The 21,521-nt window shown below is 40.0% G+C and overlaps 2 protein-coding genes across 5 annotated transcripts; one reads left to right on the top strand and one right to left on the bottom strand.

Annotated features, from left to right (window-relative positions):
- Positions 1-669: 669 nt before the first annotated feature.
- Positions 670-3,226, bottom strand: LOC124630418 (odorant receptor 49b-like). Of its 2 annotated transcripts, XM_047164317.1 has the most exons (5): positions 2,299-3,226; positions 1,888-1,987; positions 1,529-1,633; positions 1,124-1,279; positions 670-770 (listed from the first exon to the last, which is right to left on the bottom strand). In XM_047164317.1, the coding sequence occupies exons 1-5, from the start codon at positions 3,099-3,101 to the stop codon at positions 720-722; spliced, it is 1,215 nt and encodes a 404-aa protein (XP_047020273.1). In that variant the 5' UTR covers positions 3,102-3,226; the 3' UTR covers positions 670-719. The 2 variants fall into 2 exon arrangements, with proteins under 2 accessions (XP_047020273.1, XP_047020274.1); XM_047164318.1 differs by lacking the exon at positions 1,124-1,279.
- Positions 3,227-6,889: 3,663 nt separating this feature from the next.
- On the top strand, positions 6,890-20,788 carry LOC124630429 (kinesin-like protein KIF18A). Of its 3 annotated transcripts, none has more exons than XM_047164333.1 (8): positions 6,890-7,658; positions 8,116-8,334; positions 8,921-9,126; positions 9,503-9,807; positions 10,196-10,377; positions 16,640-17,555; positions 17,853-17,987; positions 18,738-20,788. In XM_047164333.1, the coding sequence occupies exons 1-8, from the start codon at positions 7,107-7,109 to the stop codon at positions 18,803-18,805; spliced, it is 2,583 nt and encodes an 860-aa protein (XP_047020289.1). In that variant the 5' UTR covers positions 6,890-7,106; the 3' UTR covers positions 18,806-20,788. The 3 variants fall into 3 exon arrangements, with proteins under 3 accessions (XP_047020289.1, XP_047020288.1, XP_047020287.1); XM_047164332.1 differs by having other exon boundaries at positions 18,726-20,788; XM_047164331.1 differs by having other exon boundaries at positions 18,684-20,788.
- The last annotated feature ends 733 nt before the right edge of the window (positions 20,789-21,521 follow it).

The raw sequence follows: 21,521 nt of genomic DNA, 5'->3' as shown, positions 1-21,521 counted from the left end.
CTGGTTCAGGCCATGGTCCGGGGCGAGAGGGAATGGGATGCCGTCGCCTCCTTCTGCGAAGCGGTCATGCTCGAGAAGGAGGAGGCGGAACGCCAGAGAGTTCGCACCTCTCATCCCGGCCGCCGCGCTGGACCAGGTAGACACCATGGGCGCCGGGTGTCGCGAGATGACTCCCGGCCACCGTAGGCGTGGGTCTGTGGGCGGTGAGTTCGGGTGGCTCATCGTCCCTCTGTCTTCCTAGACGACAGACCCGTGTCGACGGCGCGCGTTGTTCCACGCGCTCCTCAAAGAGACGTCAGCAACCCCAGCGGGGCCCAGCAGGGCCAAGGCCTGCCGGGGCTGCGGGTTGTTCGAAAGAGATACCGCGGCCCTGGTACATAAAAGGCCTATGACGGAACACGACGATTTTAGTCAGTAAGAGTCTGACACTCCCTCACCGCTGCTAACCCACAGCGGGAGGGGTCATTTGATGATTTTACGTCGATAAAAAAAAAAAAAAAAAAAAAGGTCCAAATAACAAGGGAATTACGGGAGAGGTTATTTTTGACCGGAAAATAAAAATTAATAAGAATTTTTTTATTGCTTTTTTACTTTGTTTACGATGCAAGAAAATAAATTGAAACGTTTTAGTGCTATTTCGATTATTTACTACGCTATTTAACTACAATGTTAGGTAGTTGCTCGAACTTGGCTATCGCTCTACCGTGCTCGTTTTTTGTTTAATTTGTGCTATTCAATAGGGTGTAGAAGCTGTAGCTCGCTCTTAGTATCTGCAAAAATAAGATAGGTATATTAACGAACCAAAAATTTGCCTAAGCAGGCAGAAAGGTAAAAGGTTTTCGCCAAACTTCTTGACGGCAGACGACATCGCGCGCGAAGCTGTGCTGGGCGAGGGTCAAAATGTTTGGACTACAGTCATTCATGCGCGTACTTGGGCTCGGAAATTAGCTGCAAACCGCCTTCATGTTTGGAGAAAACTGTGTTTACTTATAATTTTATCACTTCTTTATTTATAGACTGCTTTTAAATACATAGACTGGGACATAAAAAAATACAGACTAGACTGCACACAATGCACACTTTTTACAAGTTTCCTCGCAAAAAGGATGCAATAACAGCTTACCGCAATAAAAGTGGCCAGTGACATCTGATTGAAAGGCCCCGCTTTGAAGACGAGCATCTTCTCCGTGGTCAGACCTAACAGAGCCACTTCCCTTTGCAACTTGTTATTAGCTTCAGGCCAATTACTCTCAAAAGTACTGTAGCTCACAAAGGTGCTCTAAAATGTTCAAATTAAGTCTTTATTATTCGAGAAGCGGACTTGAAAGTTTTTGTGCGGATGTTTGCAGTGTTAGATTGCTTTTTAGAATGATCAAATTATGAGAATATTGTGGTGAAAAATTGCTGCAGGCTATATGAAGTGAATGACTGAAGGTATCTTTCTGGGACCACTGCACTTTTGACCAATTTAGGCAGATTTTGAAAAAGGCTAAGGTGCAATACAGATAAGTAGGTGAAGCACAATTACCTCATGAGTAACTTCATTGGCATACCAGTAGAACAGGAGCAGTTGGATCAAACACGCCATCACAAACAGAATGCTTGATACCAATGTAGGCACGTCGTTTTCAATCTGAATAGGAATGAAAGATTTTAGTAGGCAATGGTTTTACTAAAGCATTTTATTTGCGAAAAAATTCAAAGCTAAAGCCGGGAATCGCACCATAACAATCTCAAAATTTGCTAATTCATCTTTAATGTTGTTTTTATGACGAAAAACAGTCCAAAACTTCTCGTTGCACTCATAAAATCACTCATTCCACGTTAAATAAACAAAAGAAAGTTTAAATCTATTCTAAAATCACAAACACATAATGAGCCACCTACCTCAACAATCTGTATAATACAAACGCCGAGGTTCACTGAAATCACCACCAAATACACGAACATTACCGGGGATATCAGCGCGTTGAATATTCGCGTGTACCTGCAACGATTTAAACAGAACCGTAATTTAATTAGAGCCCAGGGGATGACCGGGGCGGTCGCTTGAGGCACCCAGCTTCAGAGGGATGCTTGAAATCTATTAAGGCACTGGAAATATCTCGCCCGTCGGTGAGATCCCTAAAACAATGGGGACGGGGGAACCCTTATGGTCAACATTTGAAATGTATTCCAAATGTTATGGGACGTATGTGATGTGAGAAATCAATCTTCTCTTGTTGTTATTTTCTTTACTGTTAAAAACAGATCACACGTTATTTTTAGTTAGAAGAATAAAGAGCCTAATTTACTTACTCAACCAAAGTGGTGTGGAATCGATGACATTCCGCGATTTTAAGATGGCTTTTCATTGGATTCGTCACGTCTATCATCATCTTACAACGCAAGCAGGTAATCTTCAGCTGGCCAGCGAAGAATATCATGATTGAGACTACGAGAGTATCCCAACCCACCACGTAGGCGCTGACAATATGACCTAACACAGTTTGGATCAACATGGAAATGTAGTAGCCAGGAGGTTCCTTCTGAAATGGGGTGTAGCCATCAAAAATGTTCAAATAAATACTAGTACCGTTCACATTAATCTGATTCTTTTGGTACGGTTCAGTGAAAATGCTAAAATTGGAGAAGAAAGCGAGAGCCCAAAAAAAGTAAGACACTTTCCGATTCCTCTTGATGTAATCGTAGATTATTTTGTATTGTTCCTTGTTACTTTTGGACAGTTGAGCAAGTTCGACTGAGGACATGTAGTCAATTACTTGCTGCCAAGTCTTATAGTCCTTTTGAAAGAAACAGGATTTGACGATGCCCATATGAAATGGAGCATACTGCAGAATCAGTTTCAGGGAGCTGGCGTTGAAGTTGATGAAGCATTTGATGTACTGGCTGAAGAAGAATGATATGGTGATGTAGAAGAGAATATGTTTGAAACGACCCACTAAGGTGTGGCGGTTCGGATGCCAGAGACCCGTAAATCCTAGCAGTTTTAGATGAGGTCCTACAGAAGGATATGCAGGATCCTCGAGGAATTTAAAAATTTGCATGATCGAGAATTTTGCCCACATTTTGAACAACTGAACGATCTGAAATCCCGACATTAAATGTGACTAAAATTTCTTATAATTGGCGTGAGAAATTCTACGTGAAATGCAGTTGTTACATGTATTTATTAGCGAATAATGACAGGGTGCTTTTGCTGTTCAGATTTCTTGTTAAGAATTCAGCTTGCGACGTACCTATGTAATTTCCATATTTCCTATATAATTACAATGTACGAAACACGAAACGGTTCTTTGGAAGATGTATGTTATTTTATTAAATTGTTTCTTTTTATTATTTTAGTGATATTTAAAATATTAGTTAGGAATTGGAATACACAGTAATAAATGTGGCGCTCCATAGGGCTTTCATTTTGATATGCACAACCCGTAATCACAATACGACCACAACGCCCTGCCATGACGAACGCTCCGTTTGACGAAAAGACCATCATGGGTAATCCTTTCTGAATAAATTTAATTCATATTGCATAAATCTGTGCCAATGTAAACCCATCTGCATAATGTGCATTACTGTTCATACACGTAAAGCACACATTGGGAAGCCATTGCCAGATTAAACAGAAATAAAATAACAAATCGATGTATGGTAATGACTGTACTTGAATGGAACTCAATAATTATAGCGATGACACGATAAAACTATTTATGCATGATGCAGTCGATGGTCGATGTTAATATTACCTACTTGTAATGAAATGGAAGGTTCATTTTGTTTGTTAAAGGATTAATAAAGGAGTACGAAATTGCCTCTTTATATTTTTTTGTGGAAGAGCATAAAATTAACTATCATAAGCACTCAGGTAGAGAATCAAACAAGTTCGTGGAACAAATCGGGACAAAGAATAGCAGTTTTTTTTGCGGGACGGCAAATGTATTAAACTTTTAACACTTTTAGAATAGCTAGCTTTACTACACGTTTCTGCTTTAACGTCTAAACATCGGCTGTTAACATCAATCCTGGCAGTCACAATATTTTACTGTGCACGCCATAAAATATACGGAGACCGACGAATAAAATTAAGCGCCATCGATAAAGTCCCGAGGCCATTACGGAGATGACAAAGGGGTATTGAAAGATTGAAATTATGATATCGAACTGCCCAGTTATGGACTCTCAAAGAGATGTTTAAAAGAAAATGGTCACAAAGTAAAAATCTTAAGTAGGTATGAGTGTAGAAAAAAACACAGCTTATCTTCAGTTGACGGTTGAAAGTTTACTTAAGCTTGGGTTTCCTAGGAAAGCGGTGCCGTCATATAGCGGCCGTCATATTACGGACGCAAATAGACGGTCGTCTTTACGGTGATGACATGTGGAAAGTTCCACGGCCGTTTTAACACACCGTCATAAACTTTTTGTTAGTTGTATCATACTTACTAACCTTTTTTATTTAATATTTCTCAAATTTCACGACACCAATTCTGTTTTAGTTGATTTTTTCTATAATCTTTACTTTTTATATTATATATTGCTTCGTGGTTACGAACGAAATCTATTAAAATTTCGTCGTCCTCGCTGCTCCAAGAGTTGTAACAAATTTTTGACGTTGTTCCGGAAAAAAACACAAATACGTATTAAAAAAGTTTCACCGCTTTCAATAAAACGTTCACCAAACTATCTGACACCGTCAAGACGGCCGTCATGCAAATGGCGGCACCGCTTTTTGAAGTTACGGCGTCAGTTACCGCTCTCTAGGAAACCGCCCCATTTTGTTTACATAGACAACGTTCTGGTGACGTCATTCACTGCTGTATTACGGCCGCTATATGACGGCACCGCTTTCCTAGGAAACCAAAGCTTTAGGGAGGCAATTTAATTCTATTGTAGGTACCTACTGAGCAGATTATCAAGATAATAATTTTAATTCCGAACCCACCTATTTATTAACACTTAAAGCTGAGCTATGACTCAAACAGTTATCGAATAGACAAGGACAATGAAAGTGCGTCTATTTCCGAAGTCTTAGTAAGAATCCCCGCTGAATGTTAAGCCTGTCGTTATGTCAAGATAAGATCGCTGGCGGAAATTAAGAGGAAATTGTATTTGTTTCTTATACAGCGACGATGTCACAATAAAAGCGATATCCCTTGCCTGACTCTAGTATTATAAATAAAGGTTAATTTTCTATTAAAATCAGTCCTTAGATTATAGTTAGGTTTTAGTTTCATTACCGGGTAAAAACGCTACTTAGTAAAGTTCTGGGTCTACCTGGGTCTACTGGATCGAGAGAAAAAAACAAAAAAACATTTTTTTTTTAAATAGAATCTATCTAGTATAATTTTGTCTCCGTACCTAAAAAACCTAGTTCTAAGGCTGAGGCCGCACTACGATTTTTTTCAGCAAGCGGTTAATCGCTACAACCGCGAAAATGCTTGAGACGCACACACCATGATAAAAAATCGCGATACGACCCGCAGTTTGGAGATGAATTTCAAGGTAGAAGTATGTGTTGTTGCTCTGATAATAAGAAATAGAATAAGAAGACATTAACGCAAGAAGATAAGAAGTACCTATCAAATCTTTTGAGACCATCCTGATATTTAAAACAAAAATCGTTAAAAAAAACCGCTTGCTGAAAAAAATCGGAGTGCGGCCTCAGCCTAAGCCCGGCCGCAGACATCCGGTTACCGGATACGGTTTCCTGATCAGGAATTCAGATTCGGGATTCCGTGTCACTAGCTCACACATTCGGTTTTTTTCATTCGGAATTTACATGGCCAGTACGTAAAGAGGAACCATATTGAAGGCACGACATCATGGACTATAACGAATTGATTGCTGTTGCACTTTTACTGGCGCTAAACAAGAAAAAGAGGAAACGACGTTACTGGGTACACCCGTCGAAAGCTCAAAGATTATCCGAAAGTGAAGTCAATTCTATGTTAAAACAGCTAAATTACGAGCATACCCAGAATAATCATTTATTAAGTATTATAGAAAGTTCATTAAATCCTTTGATGAACTTCATAAATGTCTTTACTAACAATAATGGATTGTATATCTGAATAAAAAATGATTATTATTATTATAAAGGCATAGATATGAGAGATATAAAAAGAAACTCATTATTTTTGGGTATTTATTTATGTAAATATGTGTACGTTTGTTAATTGTTCAATAAACAGGATTTTTTTTTAATATTTAATACAAAAATAAAAACATATATAAAAAGTCAGGTACAGGCGGGCTCTGAATGCTCTGATACACGTCCATTCGGAACAGGGCTACCTTGATTCAGAATGAAAATTTCCGTATGTGTGCGGCGGTCGAACCAAATTGTTCGCGAGCGCTGCGTTCGGAATGACGTCATTAGGTTTTATTCCGTTCTGAGTACCCGAACGCACGGAGAAAATTTTAAACCGAATGTCAGGTTTTTTTCCGAAAAAGTAAGAACGTGTGCGCTCTTGTGAACATTTTGTATGAAAAAAGAGCATTTCGGTTTCCGAATCTGAATTCCTGATCAGGAAACCGTATCCGGAACCCGGATGTCTGCGGCCGGGCTAAAACGTAAACAAAAACCGCGCCAATCAGCACCACCCTTGTAAAATGGAACGTACAAGGTAATCGTTCCATTTTACTGATTTTACTGAACTTCACATAACTATTTAAATTTTACAAAACGTCGTTGAATGTAATTAAATACGGTATTTTTTGGTTTGTTTAATTTAAAAACATTCAATAATACACTATTAGTAAAGCCTCCTTGTGTAACGTACCCTTTCTAGTTTATGTTGTAAAATGAAACGTTATTGTGACGCGCTGGCGCCTGCTTCGGGATTGGCTGAAAGCGTAGAACGCGTCTGTCACTTTCAATTTAAATTTCGACTGCTGACGGTTACTTACTTTGACTGTTAAACGGTTATGAAACGGAGTTCCGATTATATTTATATTTGTTATTTAATTCAATTAATTAACGAGACGAACCGTTATAACTTGTGTTTAAGTTGCGAGCTGCTAAACTGTGTACTAGTGTCTTGTGTGCGAGCGACGGGCGTCTTCTTTTAATGAGATACTTTTGTGGTCCTGATTGAGCGTCACTGAAAATGGTTAGAGTGGAAAGACCGAGGCAGGTCGGGCAGAAGGGTCCGTCCACTGCTCTTGCACCATCGAAGAGCGGATCAACGCAAAACATGGCTGCAAACGTCAAGGTTGTTGTAAGAGTTAGGCCTTTGAATGAGAGGGAATTGGAATCGAACACCCGCGTCGTCGTAGACGTGGTGGACGATAAGATGCTAGTATTCGACCCTAAAGAGGAGGCCCAGCCTTTTTTCTACCAAGGAGTCCAACAGCCAAACAAAAACTTTTTAAAGCGCGCCAATAAAGAGTTAAAGTTTGTGTTCGATCATGTTTGTGGGTTGGATGCGACAAACAAAGATGTGTTTGAGACAACTACAAAGGATATTTTGGCGTCTTTAATGGAGGGCTACAACTGTTCAGTGTTTGCGTATGGTGCTACAGGCGCAGGGAAGACATTCACTATGATTGGCAACAATGAGCACCCGGGCATCTCATATTTGACTATGGAACACTTATTCTATACTATAAACTCTTTCGAGCATGAAAGGGAATTTGATATTGGAGTTTCTTACATTGAAGTAAGTTGTTTTAAATAATTTTTATGGCTTCAAACTAATCAATAGAGGTAGAAGTTTCAAGCAAGTTTTCTATGAGTTGTTTAGTTTTAACCAAGCATTAGTTTTCTTGTGGGATTGACCTACAAACATCTGAGTACATATTAATCATGAAAGTAATTAGCTACTGTGTGGCTTAACTTAGTGTTTATTTGCTTGAGAGTTGTGTTAGATACTTTTAAAACTTTGTAGGTGTATGGACTTCATTCAAATTGTGTATAACACATTATAGGTAAAGATAGAACTTCCATTCTTCTCTTAAATTAACTTGTTTTATAGCAACAATTTACTTAACATATTATCATTGTTTTGTTAGTGTTGCGAAGTCATTATACAATGATCTATTGACTATAATATTTTCATTCTTATCCAAAGAACAAGTAACCACACTCATTGCTAAAAACAAAATATAAAATTACAGGTATACAATGAAAATGTTTACGACTTACTAAAACCATCAAGCACACCGCTACAACTGCGAGAAGACTCCAAGTACGGCGTGATGGTCGCCGGCCTGACCCTGGCCAACATCAAGACTGCTCGGGAACTGCTCAACATGCTGGAGAACGGCAATAAGAATAGGACACAGCATCCAACGGATGCTAATGCTGAGAGTTCCAGGAGTCATGCTGTTTTTCAGGTTTGTTGTAGTTTTTAGTCACATTGTGCTTAGGTTTCTCACTGATTTTATGCTATAATTGGTACTTTAGACTGCACATCAGTGGTAACTGTCATGCACCTTAACTCAATAGTAATAAGTACGATTTTCCTATAAAACTGTTACCACTGACCTGAAGTTGACTGTACCTAAACATTCATTCATTTTTCATTTGTCATCTATCTTACCGACCATGATGAGGTGACTTAACTGCTGTGAAATTATTATAGTTCAGTATAAATCATGTCTTCTAGTTTATGAATATCATGTTGGTACTGATGCAAAGTTGAAACATCCAGTATTCTAACATGCTCATTTTGTGAACTACAGGATCAATTTGAAAAGGTCATTCAGCTTTACCTCACCCATTTAAAGAGGAAGGCTATGCCCTCAATTTTATCCAGATGCATGGGGTATTTCTACCAGGATGCAGGTTCGAGTAGAAAGCACATATAAAGGATACATTTTGATCTTCTATAAAAATCTTTTCAACATTTTCTTGTGCTATCTGTTGCTTTGAAACCTTCAGTACTTGGTTACTTAAGCCAGCTTATTTACCAATCACCAGGTATACGTACAAATGCGCTACAAGACGAGCAGCCAGCTCCGCATAGTGAAGCTCTCGATGATAGACCTGGCGGGCAGCGAGCGCGCGTCGGCCACGGGCTGCGTCGGCGACCGCTTCAAGGAGGGCGCTAACATCAACAAGAGCTTGCTGTCTTTGGGCAACTGTATCAACAGGCTTGCTGATGGTAGCAGTTATATCCCTTACAGGTAAGGGTCTGAACGTATTTTTGTGATAGCCATGAATATACTTGTCTCCCAGACTCGTTGCTAAGAGTTAGATAGGGTTTTTAGGTCCACAACCTGTCTCTGCCTCTCTGCCTACAGAACAAGGAGGCGTTTGATGATTTCACATCCATACTGGTCACTTAAAATCATACTGCGCTTTGTTCACAAAATATTGACCTTATAGTTTCAATCTCTCAGTTCATTAAAAAAATTAAGGTATGATAACATGCAAATATGTAATAATACAGCATACAAAATACAGCAGTTTTCTAAATACAGGACTCTTTCTTATACCAAGTTATGTTTCATAGCTTTGTGTCAGTTAATTCATTCTTCTTACCCTTTTCTCTTCCACCAGAGACTCAAAACTCACCCGGCTCCTAAAGGACAGTCTCGGCGGTAACTGCAAGACAGTTATGATCGCCAACGTCTCCCCAGCAAGCATCAGTTACGAAGACACGTACAACACACTGAAATACGCAGCCAGAGCCAATAAAATACAACTGAGCATTAAAAAGAATATTGTTGACGGTGACATGAGGCTCTCGCAATATGTTAAGATTAATGAGGAGCTGAAGAAAAAGGTTAAGGAATTGGAGGCGAAACTTTCGTTGTCTAGTGTTAAAGTGGTGTCGAGGGAACCGGATAGGGCGAGGGAGAAAGGTATGTTGCATTATAATCATTGTAACTATACTTCTTGCAAAACTCAATGGTGGTCCACATGTGGCCTATATCCCTTTCCCAACTTCTTTACCCACTCGTTTGATGTTCCGTGACGGCAAAAAGTTTGGCGAGAGTAGTCTTTTTTAACAGATTTTCAGTGAATAAGTCATATGCTAAAGAACCAGTTTACTCTAACACCAAAGAGGTACCCATATTCATGTTCATTTACGTCATTTCAAAATGACACAGTAAAATACGAAAACTCATTTACCAAGTTGTCTAATATTAAAATTTTCATCTCATACATTAGTCATAATGGTACATAGTCCATACCACGTTATATATAATATGGCAAGAATCCCTTATCTGAGGCAACTGTTTCCCCCAGCTGTCCAAGACTGGCGCAAGCGTATCTCCGAGGCGGAGGCAGTGCACGGCGCAGTAGAGGAGTCGCTGCTGAGGCTGATGAGCCGGCAGCGCGTGCTGGCGCTGCGGCAGCGCCTACGCACGCGCGCCTTCTCGCACGTCGCCGACCTCGCGCACCGCTCCTCCAGCGAGGCTATGGAACAGGTCAGATTTTATATGTTTTACTAGCCGTTTTCCCGCGATTACACCCGCGTCCCGTGGGAGCTACTGCCCGCACCGGGATAAAATATAGCCTATGTTACTCGCAGATAATATAGCTTTCTAATGGTGAAAGAATCAGGGACCGTACAACCCCGAATATAAGTTAATTCTTTCGAAAGTGTTACAGGTTATATGGCTGCAGTCAATAAAAGTGTTATCTCTTGGTAGTGTTAACCTTTTCAAAACCCTAACGTTAGGGTAACCCTTTCAATAAGTTAACTAGTACAAGATGTTACCGGCTCATGTATGATATCCAATTGAAGTAGATAACCCTTTGAAAGGGTTTTTCAGGGTTTTCAAAGGGTTTTAAATCAAATTATTTTAAACTACATAGGAGAAGGGGAATAGATTTTGACCTTGAAAGCTTGGAATCATTTACAATTTTTCATAACTGTTTCTTACTCGTCTATAATATTGTCTTGAGCGCAGTCGGTTACAAAAGTTTTCGTTGTTACTGTTGTTGAGTTTTATTAGTATTGTTTAGTTTTTTATTTAGTGCTTATGATTGTTTTGTGTATAAATACATGGGTTAATTGAAAAATGAAAATAACAGTTTTTTTCACGATTGTAAATGCGCTAAAGTTTTTTATTTTTTTATTAATAAAACCTTACCGCAGACTTGGGGGTCCGCGCTTTTATTTACATTTTTTACTTAATTATAATTTTCGCCGTCTTGGCCTCACAAAAACTTATGTCTACTGACTTCTAGTCTTAAGACTATGTGAGTCCACCACGTATTTATGTATTTATTTTAAATATTTTATATATATATATTATTACACAATACTTAACACTATACGCATGGACTTAGTTTCATATGATTATGGGACAGGAACGGATTGGAGATTGGTCTCATTTCCCGCTAGCGACTAGGGAATACCGCGTGAGAGACGCGGTCATGAATTTGGAGCCTCCTGGACTTAGTGTTTATGATGACGACGTTGTCGTATGTCAGTCCCTGAGCCTCGTAAATGGTTAAGGTACGCGACCCTTCACCGGACCCGTATCCCTGGCTAATAAAAGATTTCTCTTGCGTATGAGCCAGGAATAGGGTATTTTGGGCAGTGATCGATACTTGCGCTCCTGTTAAACCCTTCAAGCTCAGGGAATGAACATGAGACAGCGACGTTTTGGAGTGGACGACGCTGAGTGCGAAGGCCACATCCACTGGGTTACGGTGGGTGCAGAGCAGCTCCTGTGTGATGCCAGCCACCAGATATGGACGGGTATACTTTAATGGGAAAAGATTTTCCCTGTCCAAATATGGTAGCTGATTCACGTCTCCGATGAGGACCACCTCGCTTGCACCAGACAACTTTACTGCCATGACTATGGCCCCAAAGTGGTTCATGAGAGCTTCGTCTACCGTCAAACGGTGACATTTCTCATTTGGATTGAACCCGATGGCTAAAATTGAGGCCATAGTGCGCACCCTTGTCTTCGCTCTATCGCCCAATTGGTGCGCAAGCTTTCCTCTTAGATCTTTGGCCGCTTCAGTTGTCGTGGTGGCTACGACATCCCTCCTCTCGTCGAAGTGTTTCACTACCCAGGTAGTTTTGCCGCACCCCGGCATGCGGCACCCCATTTACCCATCTGATATTGGGTACCGCCCAAGCTTCCATCGATGCTGAGGTGTCTGAGGTCCCAGAAACGGTCTGTGCCATTTCAAGGATACTATCCTCCAGCATGATTTTGGTACATTTGGCGGTAACCACTATCGGGTCATCGTGTGGCGTCAGGAATTTATTTTGCCGGTTCGCTCCGTTGCCTCTTCGTCCAGGGCCACGAAACCGCTCTTTGCGCTGTAGGCGGCCATGTACGACCCCGTCATTTCCCCTGCAATGATTTGGGAGTTGGCGTTGTCGTCTACCGCCGCCTCTGCGTCCTTCAGTAATACCCGGAGCAGACCCTCATTTTCTCGACGGAAGGTCAGCATGATCTTGTTGCAATTTCTAAGGTTTACCTCCTTTGTGGCCCTTACAAGTGCAACGTATTCCAGGAAAGCGTTTTTGACATGGTCCGTGATGCCAAACACATCGCGAGAGTCGGTGGGCGACCTGCCCCTTGTCCGCTCTTGTAGGCTTAGGCTTCGGCGACTCGGGCTCTTTGGGCTTTTTTCGGAAAAACCGCTCCACTGCTGATTCCTGTTTCGCTGTTGGTGATTTGCGACTGACCGATGAGAATGGTGCTCAGGAAAGAACCGATAGCTTTAAGGCGATTCCGCGCACGAGCGTGCTCCTCTTTGCTGGTGGTATTCCTTTGCTCCTTTGCGGTTTTTGCTGGGCTCTCTCCAGCCCCGGATCTTCAATTTTTTTTAGGCGGGGCAAATACTGAAAAATGCCGCCCCGCCTGCCTACCTAATTATGTTTATTTTCACCAAAGAAAGTCACTTTTTTGGTAGGTAAAGGACTTAAAAAAAATGTCCAAATCATTGTAGGCTCAAACAGTAGGCCAGATTAATTTATGAAAGTCGAGACAGATTAATGTAGGTACACAAAAAGTTAATAAGTTTTAAAAAGCGCTATAATAAAGTAACAAGCAATCGGAAGCGCAAACTTTTTTGTTTTTGAGGACTCCTTAAATATCTTTTTGCTACATTTGACTTATAAAAGGTAATATAGCGTGGATTTGATTTATGGATTCAACAAGGTAAACCGGTAATGGTTATGTAATATTGCGCGAGCGAAGCGAGCGCCAAATTTTTTGAGTTTACGACACAAAAGTACCTACATTGTCAAGGAACAAGTAGCCGCGTGCGTAGCGAGCGCGAACTTTTTTAAGTTATTTGTTTGAAGACTCACAAAATGAAACAAGGAATTATGTACAAATAAAAAGAAACCGTGATTAGAGCGAGTGCCATTTGCGTTCGTTGATTCGGTGCGTCAATAAAAATAAAAAACCATCTAAAAAACAGTACATAAATAGCCATTTAGCCGCGAGCGTAGCGAGCGAGAATTTTTTCACTTAGTTGGAGGATGTTAAAAGTGAAAAATAATCAAAATGATCAATTAAACAAAGCGAAGGCGACTTTTTTTGAAACTACGGGTGTAATTTCATCGAAATTTCCTGGTGGTGGAGTGGGGCGTCCCGCGGCGCCCCTGAGACTGAGGCGCCCGGGTTATTCGCACACGCTGCACCATAGGTTAAGACAGCCCTGTAGGTAACTATTATGGTTAAAATCAGGCAGCCGCCTGATTTTGCCGCCCCCTGAATTTGCCGCCCGGGGCATGGGCCCCGGCTTGCGCCCCCCCCCCCCCCTAGATCCGGGACTGGCTCTCTCAGACCTGCTTTGCGCAGTTGGAGGCCGGCTGTTTTTTTTTTTTTAACGACGTCAAAAATCATCAAATGCTGTGGGTTAGCAGCGGCGAGGGAGTGTCAGACTCTTACTGACTAAAAACCGTCGTGTTCCGTCGTAGGCCTTTCATGTGCCAGGGCCGCGGTATCTCTTTCGAACAACCCGCAGCGCTGTAGGGTTTCCGCGGACTTAAAGGAAATTCAAGGTTTCCCCTCTGTCCTCGTATACTACCACCTCATGGTGTTCCGAGGCTTTTAAACAGCCGAAGCGGTCTGCGACGTCACCTCTTTTCTATTCAACTGCCATCGCGTCGACGCTTATGGTGCGAGTCGTGGCTGGCGCTTCTTCTTCTTCTGCCTCTGCGATCTTTTGCAGAAGTGAGCACACCTGAATGAATGGAGTCTCCTCTCTCCACTCGAGTATTGCGATCGTCTTGCATTTGAATCGCAATAGTCGGCATCGGTGAGAGGCTACTTTCAATTGAGGCAGTGCATGGTACTTGCTGCCTTTTTTGGTTGTCTTGGTGGTGCAACCGTTGAACAGGGCGGCGAGGCCTGGTGCAATGGTTATTCGAGCTCCAGCTCGACTCGAGCCCATGCAGAAGCTTATGCCTATTTTTTCCGCTTCCCTGTTCATAAACAAGGCGACTCCACGCAGTCTTATGCCTGGCACTCCGTCTCCTCCGAATGCCAGAAGCTGTGCGATGGGCATGGTACTTGGAGCTGACTGTTGACTGGTGGGTGATTTCTGTGTTTGCGCTGGTTGTGAGTTGGTGTTAGTAGGTCCTTTGTGTGGTTGTTAATTCTGTGTGTGTTGATTGTATGATAGTCGTTTGTCTGGTTGTCAGTTCTGTAGGTGTCTGTTCTGTAGATGTTTCGTGTATGGTTGTAGTTTGTGTGGTTATCGGTTGAGTGGTTGTTGTTAGTGTTGTTGTCGATTGTGTTGTGGTTGTCGGTTGAGTGGTTCTTGTCTGTGTTGTTGTTGACGTTAAATGTGGTTGTATGGTGGTGGTGTGTATGGTTGTAGGTGTGGTGGTCGTAGCGAGTGTAGTGACTGCGCTGGTTTCAGATGGCGATCTGTTCTGATTTCGCGGAGTACGGTCCGTTTTGTTGGCCGCAGCTGCGACTATGGCTAGTTTGCTCGCGAAAGCAAGAAATGGTTTCCTAGTAGCCGGTTTCCCCATGATCGTGTGGACTGTGGACTGACTCGGTTTCGATCGTGTATTCCAGTTCCATTCTGTCGTGGCAGAACCTTGGACACTCGAAAAGCAGGTGCCAGACTGTTTCATCGCAGCTGGGGTCACAGACGCACGAGGGACTGTTTTTGAGTTGGAATCTGTGGAGATACGCTGAGAATCCTCCATGCCCGCTTAGGATCTGGATGTGTGTCGGTGTAAGGACAGCTTCTTTAAGTCTTCTTTTTGCCGCAAGGACATTTGGAAAGAACACTTTTGTGACCGCTCCTGTGCTGCAGGATTCATATCGCGCTTGCCACTTTCTGATACGATACGAGATCTTTGAAAATACAGCGGAGTACATTGTAATCCGCTGTATTTTCTGTCCTCCTTGGCCAGCTGGTCCGCTCTTTCATTCCCTGGAGATCCCACGTGGGCCCTCAGCCAGAAGAATTTCACGTCTCTGCCCTCCTCTCTGATGTCTCGGACGCATCTCTTTATCTTTAGTGCCAGGTGATGTGTGACAGACGGACTCCTCAGCAGCTCAAGCGACGATCTGATGCGCTAAAGTTCGCAGAGCCTATGTTCAGACTCGCCAAGACACAACGGCCGTATTGTAGTTTAGAACTTTAAAGTAAAGGCACGAGATATAAAATTACAATATTTGTAGTCCCAATGGGTTACTGTGTTACAGTCGTTGAAGGGGTAACCCGTTCAAAACGTCTTACGACAAAAAAGTGTAACCCATTAAGAATGGGTTTTTGAATACACAGGTATCAAATCGAAAGGGTTTGAAAGAGGTTATCCATTGATAAGGGTTTTCGTAAAAAAGTGTAACAAATATGAAATTGGTTCTAAAACAACACTTTGTCAAAACCCTATCAAAAACCCTTTCAATGGGTAACCAAAATGGTCCCTGGAAAGAATATTTAAATCGGTCCAGTAGTTTTTGAGTTTATCCATTACAAACAGACAAACCAGTTTTCCTCTTTATAATATTAGTATAGATTGTAAAAGTAACTGTATAGTGGAAGTTGGTAGTTCGTACAAATTAAGTTTTCACATTATTTTTGGTAAACATTTGTATGGAGAAAGGTTGAAAGATGAATAATCATATGTATAGAATTTTTGTTAGTACATTTATACACTTTGCACAGCTAGCGACTAAATAACAACAGTCGACTAGCGTTTTTCGTACTATCAACTATATCTTATATATTTGTAGCAATTTTACTATTTAGAAACCTAATAAATAAAAACCTTTAAAAAATTGATAGTTGCCTGAACTACATATAGTTGCTCCACGTGTAAAGCGCCTTAGGAATTGTGGAAGAACCTAATTTGAATACATACAATGGCCATGTTATAACTGATAAATCTTCTCATTGATCTTTCTCACTGCTCATCTGGGATTGGTACAAAGCTGCAAAGACTTCTTCCTCCTGTCCTGTTCCCAATTTTATTTGGGGTCGGCGCAATGTCATCCTCTTCCATTTTCCCCTGTCACTCGTCATACTGACACTCACTCCCTTCCTATTCATGTCATCTTTCAAGCGATCCGTCCATCTTTTCTTAGGTGGAAGACCTACATCCATCTACATTCATACTTAGCGCACACTTTGTTGCATGCATATCATCTCTCCTCATTACATGCCCATACCATGACAATCTTCTACTTCTCATCTTTTCTGCAAAGTAATTGATTCAATATTTCACAACTTATTTTTTTACTTTAGATGTGCACAGAAGAAATACCACGTCAAGAACGCGCAGCTGAAAGTTACATGAAACAATCTGTACATTTGGACTCCAAAGTTATGACCGCATGGACCAAATGGGACGATAGCAAAAAGAAACTGAACACTCTTTGTGAACAAGCTCTCTCCGCCTGTCCCGAATTAACCGACTTTATTGACAAAGTACACTTAAACACCGAATTAAGACAGATAAATGCTAGAGACAGTTTAAGGCAGAAACTCATGTCCATACAATATGGAGAGATCGACGCGTTCACCGAATACATGAGCGAGATGCCCAGTATGTTGAAAAAACTGTATCTAACGCTCAAAGGCTATGACAAAGTACCGCCAGCACTAGCGTCTGAGTACATAGAAATTATGAAGAAGGCTAAATCAGCTAAAGGCATAAAATGGTCGGATGATGGCCACGAAGGCGACGCACACTTCAAATTCATCTCAACGTTAGACCTAAGCAAACCATCAACGACATTAGAATCCAGTTTCTCAAAAAAAGACGACATCCCCGTAGACATAACTGACAGTGATGACTTAACCGACGTAGAAAATAAAGATCCTATCAGGTTATCAGCGAAAAAACGCAAAGGAACACCAATTAAACTGCCTAATAACGAAACCATTATAATTAATGACTCCTTCGAGAGTTTAGACACGACGAGAAACTTGAATTCTGCAAAGAAAATCAAGAGAGAATATGACATGACAGCTGACGTTGAGAACTACGGTCCCATAGACCCTAAGGACTTGAATTCGACGTTTGTTTTGACTGGCAAGATGGAGGAAGCTTTAAAGAAGGCGGTGAAGACAGAATTTAAGACTGAAATTGTTCCAGAGAAGAGGGGGCTCATGGATAGGACGAATACCATGCCGAGAGCGATCAACTTCGGCGATAGAGGTACGTGATGCTGCTGCTAACTTTCTCATTAAACACGATAAAGGAGAGGAGTTATAATTTTAACGTTTCAATCTTATGACAGTTTAATGACCTCTCAATCTTAAAACATTGTAGCTCGAAACATCTACTAAGAAATAGACGGGCCGATTTTGATACAATATATATGATTAGGTACCTAGATTGTGGTTGTCTTGTTATTTACTCGACTTAACCTACCATTAGGATGTCTAAGTTTGCAGAATGTACCCTCCACATTTCTAACATTTTAATGTTATTGAAAAATAATGCTTTTTCTAGCCAAAATAGTAAAGCCAGTGGTCGGCAAGGCGATGCCGTTCCGTCGGCCGGCGCCGCAGCCCAACCCGCCTGCTCGAAGCTTCGGCTTCGGCTCCAGCGTGCCTAGAGACGCGCAAGCGCAGAGGAACGTACAAGGTAATTATAAACCTTATGCATGTTGGAGTAAAGGCTAGTTTCACTATTGAGTAATGATTATTTTTCTAGCATTTAATTAATTGTTTGTTCATGAAAAACTAAAGGCATTTCAATAGCCATAATTATAATCTCTGGGAAAAATTGTCGATTCATGGTTCACTTTAAAATTTTGATACTGTCAAAACATGAAGAAACCAATTGTCGTAATGTAATGCATGCCTTGTATTTTATGCCCCTGGTGTCATATGGTCATAAACCAGAACATTACACTAAGCGGTATGATTTGAATTTGTAATTTAATTTGGTTATTGGTAATAGCTATGGACTGGAAGCCGACCCCAAAATGATTGGGAAAAAGGCTCGGAGGATGATATTGGTAATATCTATATAGACACTTGGATGTAGTGAAACTAGCCGTGTTGTCATTGTGTGTCCCGTCCATTGTGTTGTTGTAGTTTATTTGTTTGTAGACCTAAAACCTCAGAATAAAACCATACAACATTCTCAAATTACATACATAGCCAAGAAATATTGTTGTCATCACAATTTACACTACATTTGAATGCACGCATACATGACATCCAAACTTTACAAAAATACTTTTCACAATTTATGACATAACGAAAGTGTGTGTTTGTTAACCCACTAACAATTCCCTTACATGTCGTGTCCGTGTGCCGTTTAACAAACTAATAGACTCGTTGGGTCGTGGCAAGACGAATGTCACTCAAAAGTCAGTTGGTTACAAAGCAGTGAGAGCGCGGGACCGCTTCCAGTCGCATCCATACTCGCGGCCGCCGCCCATCTCCAGGAAGTGAACACAGGAACACAACCAAACTGTACAGAGTAGGCTAGGTAACACGTTTGTACTATTAGCACGTCCCTAGTTAAGATAATTCGGATTATAAGAACATTTCTAGATAATAAAAATAAATGAACAAAATCCTGCCCTGTAAATTAAAATTTTATTGAACTAAAATATTTAATTTAGCCGTCACACAGGATTAGTTAATTAAATATGTAAATTATAATTTTAGAATACGTTACGATATTTTGGGACTTGAATTATGTAACAAATTAATTAGGCAACTAATTAATGTTGAACAAAAATGTTTGTAAAGGCTTCGAAATTTCTAATATACGTTTTGTATAGTCGAAGTTTGTTACTAATTACAGTTTGTACACAAAACAATTTCACGGATCTGTAGGTATAAGATATTCAAATAACATTCGTGAAAATAATACGTTTTGGACTTTCAATATGTACTCAAAGTTTGTGGTGTGTATATTCGCGAAGTTTCGGCTGAAATTTAATCTAAATCGGTTAGTATTGGCATACGTCAGACTTATTGAATGTGTCGCTTCAATTTGATGGTCGCTCTGCAAAGCTTAGTTTTGTCCACTCAGGATTACTAACACTGTGGCATAATTGATCTAAACTCTTTTGATCTAAAATATTTGCTCTAACAAATAGACTTATGAAAGTATTGACATTTATAAAATGGGTGTCGAAAATAATAACTGACGAACACTTATTAACATTTGGACTTTATTTATAGTAGCAACCGTAATTTTGGACAATTGAATTCGAGAAGTATCGTGATAATCAGAAGCTTCTCTATGTGTAAGCTTATTTTTTGAAAGAAATATAGTATTACACATTAATGTGGCTCTTTGTTATCGCGATGTTTTTTTAAATAGTATTAATTTCCATGACAAAATTTACTTTTAATGTCAAAAATAAAACTGAGTTATGATAAAAATGTTTAACCAATTGATTTGGTTCCATATTATAATTTACCAAGACATTATTAACTACAAGTTTCGACTTTCATTCAAATTAACTTTATAAAGGCACCTGATTACTGATGTATTCTTTCGTTTTCTTGACGTCTTCAAAAACTTCGTTTCTATCATTTTTATTAAGTGTAGCTATAACAGTAGTTTTAAAATATTGCTTTAATATTTGTAAAGGTTTTGTACTCATATTGATGTTTTACAAAATGTATTATTTATTGTTTTTTATAACTTATTGTAACTCTAGATTTTTATTGAATACCTTCTTGTAATTTTTTACCAAACTATTGAATAAGGTTTAATATATTCCATCTATTAAGCTGCGTCTTAATTGTTGTGAGATATATACTTTACCGCAAAGGAATACGAATATGTTTTCGTGTTTTACAGAATTTTTCTACCACAATTTCTATAACTTCATTTCTAAAGCTTTGTGTCAACTGCGCAATGAAATCGAAACGAGAATTTCATACTTTCGGAGGTTGTCACAACTTCGTTAAATGACATCACTAATAAAGTATTCTTGCCGATATATTTTTTATATGAAATTGTACTAACTTAGATTTACTTTTGATACATAGATTGTTTTTCTACACGTATTAGCTTTGCATTTACTTGCGCCTTTGTAAATGATAAATTTCTTGTACATGATATTTAGAATGTATAAAATAACTAGGACAGGGGTATATTTCTTTACATAATAATAAATTTTAATAAACTTATATTGCACTGGGTTTAAAATGCAAACAAATATTGAACTATAAATAATACAATAGGTTGACATCAAAGATTGGATAAACTTTTCAAGTTGGTTTCGTTTGGGAAGTGTCTTCTCTTAATCAATCAGCCACGCACCCCTGTTGTAAGAATATTACATTGTAACTAATATTTAATTTAATTCTCATGAATATTAACTCTAATGACTGAATATTATTTTGTATTTTGTTTTCTAAGATTTAATTATGATTATGAGCAAGTTTAATTAAAGTGATTTGAACACCTGATCAGTATTTTTACTTCAACAATTCTCAAAATTCTGTATCCTCCTTTGTTTTGTTTGTGGGAAGGTACCAACACTGCACAATATTTCGTCTGCATAGGGGTTGTTCATACACACGCGCGAGCCTTGAGGAATAGTCTGTTTTGTACACAATTTTCTAAGCTACAGCAAGCTTCTTCTAGGATTTTTTTCCCTAATAAGAATGATAGGCAGTCATACAAAAGGCAAACCCTAATCGAAACAGTAATTGGGGCCCCCTTAGCATTTCCGTAGTATCGAACACCGTTCCAATTTACCCCTCGAAGCTCTCCCGTCAATGCCTCTTCACAGTCATGCGACACTTAACACGCCAACCTATGTTAATTTATTCGTATTTTTAACTACGTTCCTCTCCACTGTGATCTGACCCGTATGTAGACCCCATTAGATCCGTGTGCACTTCAGCACCAGAGTCTAATTACGACGGGTACAAATTGAAGGCTTTGAAATACACCCCGGCTTTCTACATGCTTCCTGTACCGTGCAGCTAAGTTCAAATGAGATATTCGATTCCAAAATTTGCACATACACAACGGAATTTAGCGGAATGCTGCGCGAAATGTGAGCGTTTCATAGTTTTCGTGTTTCGGTGGAAGTTTTTTTTTTGTGAATGGAACGTGACGCTCTATTTTGAGCTGTTGCATTTTATTTTTGGTAAATTATAGATTGGTGTGACGTCTTGCGTTTGAATCAACTAC

The sequence above is a fragment of the Helicoverpa zea genome, chromosome 5 (assembly GCF_022581195.2).
Source record: "Helicoverpa zea isolate HzStark_Cry1AcR chromosome 5, ilHelZeax1.1, whole genome shotgun sequence".
Classification (NCBI taxonomy): Eukaryota; Metazoa; Arthropoda; class Insecta; order Lepidoptera; family Noctuidae; genus Helicoverpa; species Helicoverpa zea.
Note: the sequence above shows the minus strand (reverse complement) of the source record. Positions and strands in the feature narration are given on the sequence as shown.

Coding starts and splice junctions, on each gene's coding strand:
- LOC124630418 (XM_047164317.1), bottom strand. CDS start 3,101: ATGTCGGGATTTCAGATCGTTCAGTTGTTCAAAATGTGGGCAAAATTC. Junction 1,988..2,298: donor TTCCACACCACTTTGGTTGA/GTAAGTAAATTA, acceptor AAATCGTTGCAG/GTACACGCGAATATTCAACG. Junction 1,634..1,887: donor GTATTATACAGATTGTTGAG/GTAGGTGGCTCA, acceptor ATTCCTATTCAG/ATTGAAAACGACGTGCCTAC.
- LOC124630429 (XM_047164331.1), top strand. CDS start 7,107: ATGGTTAGAGTGGAAAGACCGAGGCAGGTCGGGCAGAAGGGTCCGTCC. Junction 7,659..8,115: donor TTGGAGTTTCTTACATTGAA/GTAAGTTGTTTT, acceptor ATAAAATTACAG/GTATACAATGAAAATGTTTA. Junction 9,127..9,502: donor AGCAGTTATATCCCTTACAG/GTAAGGGTCTGA, acceptor CTCTTCCACCAG/AGACTCAAAACTCACCCGGC.